Here is a 3,454-nt window from a genome sequence, read left to right as displayed (position 1 = left end):
CGGCGCGCTCCGCCCCCCGCACCGGCTCTGAGGAGGGTCTCGCCCGCCCCCTTCTCCGCGCTCACCTGGGGTCCGGCCTGGTACGCGCGGAGGCAGGGCCCGAGGCGCCGGGCCGCCCCCCGGCTCGGGTGATACATGACTTTGCGGGAGCGGAGAGGGCGCCTCCCGAGTCTGGCCTGTGGCCTCCTCGCCGGGGTGAGCGCGCCCCGAGCCGGCTCCGTGAAGGGGAAAGGAGGGAAGGGGGGGAAGGGGCCGAGGGAAAGCGGAGATGTTGCGCGCGTGCGCACTGCGGCCTCCAGGGAGGTGGCTGAGGCGCCCGTCCGCCCCGAGTGCGCCTGCGCTCGCCCGCCGCCGCCTCGGGGCGCCTGCGCGGTAAGCTAGCGGCCCGGCCGTGCGGCGCACCTGGGGCACCTGCGCAGAAGCCAGGGAAGCCGCGGAGACTTGGGACATCGGGGACGCGTGGGATTGAAAGGATGACCAGGTTTTCCACCAGTTCTCGTGATAAAAATAAATGCTTTTATTGCTCTGGTTAAAAAGAAAAAACGGCACAAAGCGGTTCCTGCCGTGAGGCCGCCTGTTGAATGAATGAATGGGCTCGCCGTCACCACGGCCTGGTGCTGCGGCGCTCCTGCAGGCTGCGCACGAACCTGGCGCTGAGCACCTCCGTCCGGGGCTGCGTCGCGGGCCCGGGTCCCCGCGCGCACGCGTCCCGGGCCGGGCCCTGCTCCTCGCGGGGACACCTGGCGGGCGGGGAGCCGGGTTTCGCTGCAGAGGACTCGAGGCCGGAGCCACGGAGCCCCATTCCAAACGTGAAACCCTCCCGAGGACCGCGGGAGGGGGCGAGGAGCCGCCGGGCGCTCGGGGAGGGGCCCCGCCTCACCCGGTCTCCGGGTCCGGGTCCCCCCGCCTCGGCTCCCGGGTGCCTGCGGAGACAGCGCGTGGGCAGGCGGGGGCGCGCGGTGGGCGCGGCCCGCTGGCGGCGGGAGCGGTACTCACCGGCTCCGGGGCGCAGGGCCGCGGGCCCCCGTGGCGGCTGTAGCAGCGGCTTTGGGCGGCCAGCCCTGGGGGCGTCCCCCTGCGGGAGAAAGGGAGATGGTGGGGATGCGGCCCGGAGGGATGCGCGGGGAAGGCGCGGGAGGGACGGCGCCGCTCGGAGCAGGGCGCGCACCTGTCCTCGCCCCAGAAGCGGGAGCGGCTCACTTCCCGCCCCGAGACGTCCTGTGGCGCTCCTGACTCGCGGCTTCCTTCTTTCTGCCTGGGACAATGTGCTAACTACACGGCGGGTGAGCTCCAAAGCATGCGGTGGAAACACGCACACAGACGAGTTTGCTGGAGCAGGGTTTCCTGTAGGCGACCTCAGCCCGGGGGGAGAGGAGTGATCAGACCCGAGGGACGGGGGACGGGGGCCGCCGGGCTCTCCCCGGGGCAGCGGCTCATGCTGAGGCCCGAGCGGTCAGTGGGCCGGAGGTCAGGAAATCAGCATGGGAACAGGACCCTAGGGGCAGCTGGCGGGTAATTAGTGGGTCCCGAGACGCGGAAAGTGGCATCTCCAGGGCTGGCCAGGTGCGGCACGTCACCGGGTTCCCGGGGCCGGGGGCCTGGCCTCAAGCCTGCGGAGGAGCCGGCGGCTCCGCTGGTGGGACGGGGAGCCCGGGGCGGGCCCTGCGGCTGCCCTGGAGGCAGGTCTGTCGGCCTCGGAAGTGAGGAGGAGGAGGAGACGGCCGAGGTCCTGAGAGCCCAGGAAACAAGGAGTGACACCAACGAGGGGGCGCACAAATGAGGCTGACACCTTGTGTTGTTTTTTTTTTTTGTGGGTTTTTTTTCACTGAAAATGTCAGTTTAGAAAACACAGAAAGAATTCACTTTATTCAGACAACAGTGAGGGGGAAAGAAGAGGGAGGCGTGAGTGGGGAGAGAGGGAGAGCCTGCTCCCGAGGACGCGGGGAGTGTGGTGGGAGGGCCTGATCTACACACGCGGGGCCGGGCCGGGGAGCCGACGCCAGTCTGGACCCTGGGCACGGGTGAGGGCCAGGGAGGAGGGCAGGCCGGGGGGACTGGCGCCCACCCCACGCGAGACGTCTCACCAGACAGGAGCGGGTGAGCAGAGCCACAGGCAGGGGTGGACTGCAGGGCGTTCCAGGATCTAACTGAACACCCCGGTGTTTGCTGGGATCTGCCAGAACTAAACTTCAGCGAGTCTGGGTCTGGCAGAAGTGGTGGTGTAACGAGTGTGGGGGCTCCCTGACACAAACGTGGGGGTGAAGTTTGGCAACGGTGAGTGGACCCCACTGGGGAGCCGCTGAGCCCGTCCTGTGTAGCTGGGCTGCTCTGAGGCAGAGCTTGCTCACGCCGCAGCACAGAGCAGGACTGAGGGGACACGGATTACCCGGGGGCAGGACGCCCGCAGGGGCTCCCTGGCAGAGGCCTTCACCCTCCCCGGGGGCAGTCTGATGGGCAAGCCCGTGCTGCTCTAGATGCTCTGCGCAGCCCAGCACAGGGTCTGGCGGCAGATCAGGCTGCGGAGAGTACAGAGCCCGGGCTGGGCCAACAGCGGTCCCTTCGGTGCTAAGAAAAGCTACAGTACTAGGCCGTGTGGGACCCTGACGACCCAGCCGTCTGAGAGGGGCAGAGCACTCCCACGGCTCCGACAGGGTCCACTGGGTCTGGAAGATGCAGGGAGGCGGGGCCGAGCCGCTGAGGGAGGGCGGCTGTCAGTATCGACTCTCATCAGAGCGGGGAAGGGAGCTGAGGACGTCATGGACGGGAGGAAGGAGAGGGAAACGGGAGAGAGAGAGGAAGGAGAGGGAAACGGGAGAGAGAGAGCAGAGAGGTCAGAGCTGAAAGGAAGCCAGGTGAGAGGACAGAGGTGCCTGCCCCCGCGGCCGGGAAGGGCCGTGGCCCAGGAGGCCTTGATCCTGGGACCCAGGGGCCCCAACGCGCAAGGGTCAGGCTGCGACGTCCCGTCGGGGAGGACAGCCCTCCTGCCAGCGCCGAGCTGTCCCTCCCTCGCACACAACTCCCGAAACGAGGGCACCAGGCCACATGCACAGCCCTGAGCTGCTCTCGGGCTTTCTCCCAAACCACTTCCACAAATACACTTTAATGTATTTTCCTGGAAAGGCTTTGAGACTATGTATCTATCACCGTTCGCATCTCCGGCAAATTCCAACAGCCCTTTCCATTTCTAACCCTTTTATGAGCGGGGGCCGTGGGACAGTGCAGGACCTTTGCGCTGAGCCACACTGCCCCCGGCCCTTTCTGAAAACGTATTTGGGAGTTTTCAGGCAGGACCTCGGCACGCTGCCCAGGCTGGGCTCAGTGCCGGGGTGATACCCCGCCAGCCCGGGCTCCCCCGACAGTCCCCGGCTCCCTGCCCCTCCGCCCGGTACCTGGTCCGGCGGCGCTGCGCCGGGCTGCCCCCGGGGTCGGTGGCCAGCAGGAGGCGGGCGGTCGG

The 3,454-nt window shown here is 68.0% G+C and overlaps 2 protein-coding genes across 2 annotated transcripts in view; both read right to left on the bottom strand.

Annotated features, from left to right (window-relative positions):
* LOC102017723 (chromosome unknown open reading frame, human C6orf136) overlaps positions 1-238 on the bottom strand; it is a gene marked incomplete in the record, with an annotated part of 3,392 nt that extends 3,154 nt beyond the window's left edge. The window contains 1 exon segment of the mRNA XM_013509801.1: positions 73-238. Within this exon segment, the coding sequence (XP_013365255.1) occupies positions 73-137 (65 nt within the window).
* Positions 239-1,838: 1,600 nt separating this feature from the next.
* Atat1 (alpha tubulin acetyltransferase 1) overlaps positions 1,839-3,454 on the bottom strand; it is a gene marked incomplete in the record, with an annotated part of 8,819 nt that continues 7,203 nt past the window's right edge. The window contains 2 exon segments of the mRNA XM_013509800.1: positions 1,839-2,745; positions 3,390-3,454. Coding sequence (XP_013365254.1) covers positions 2,712-2,745; positions 3,390-3,454 — 99 coding nt within the window.

The sequence above is a fragment of the Chinchilla lanigera genome, unplaced genomic scaffold (assembly GCF_000276665.1).
Source record: "Chinchilla lanigera isolate Chin_1 unplaced genomic scaffold, ChiLan1.0 scaffold00182, whole genome shotgun sequence".
Classification (NCBI taxonomy): Eukaryota; Metazoa; Chordata; class Mammalia; order Rodentia; family Chinchillidae; genus Chinchilla; species Chinchilla lanigera.
This window is presented reverse-complemented; position numbering and strand designations above follow the sequence as displayed.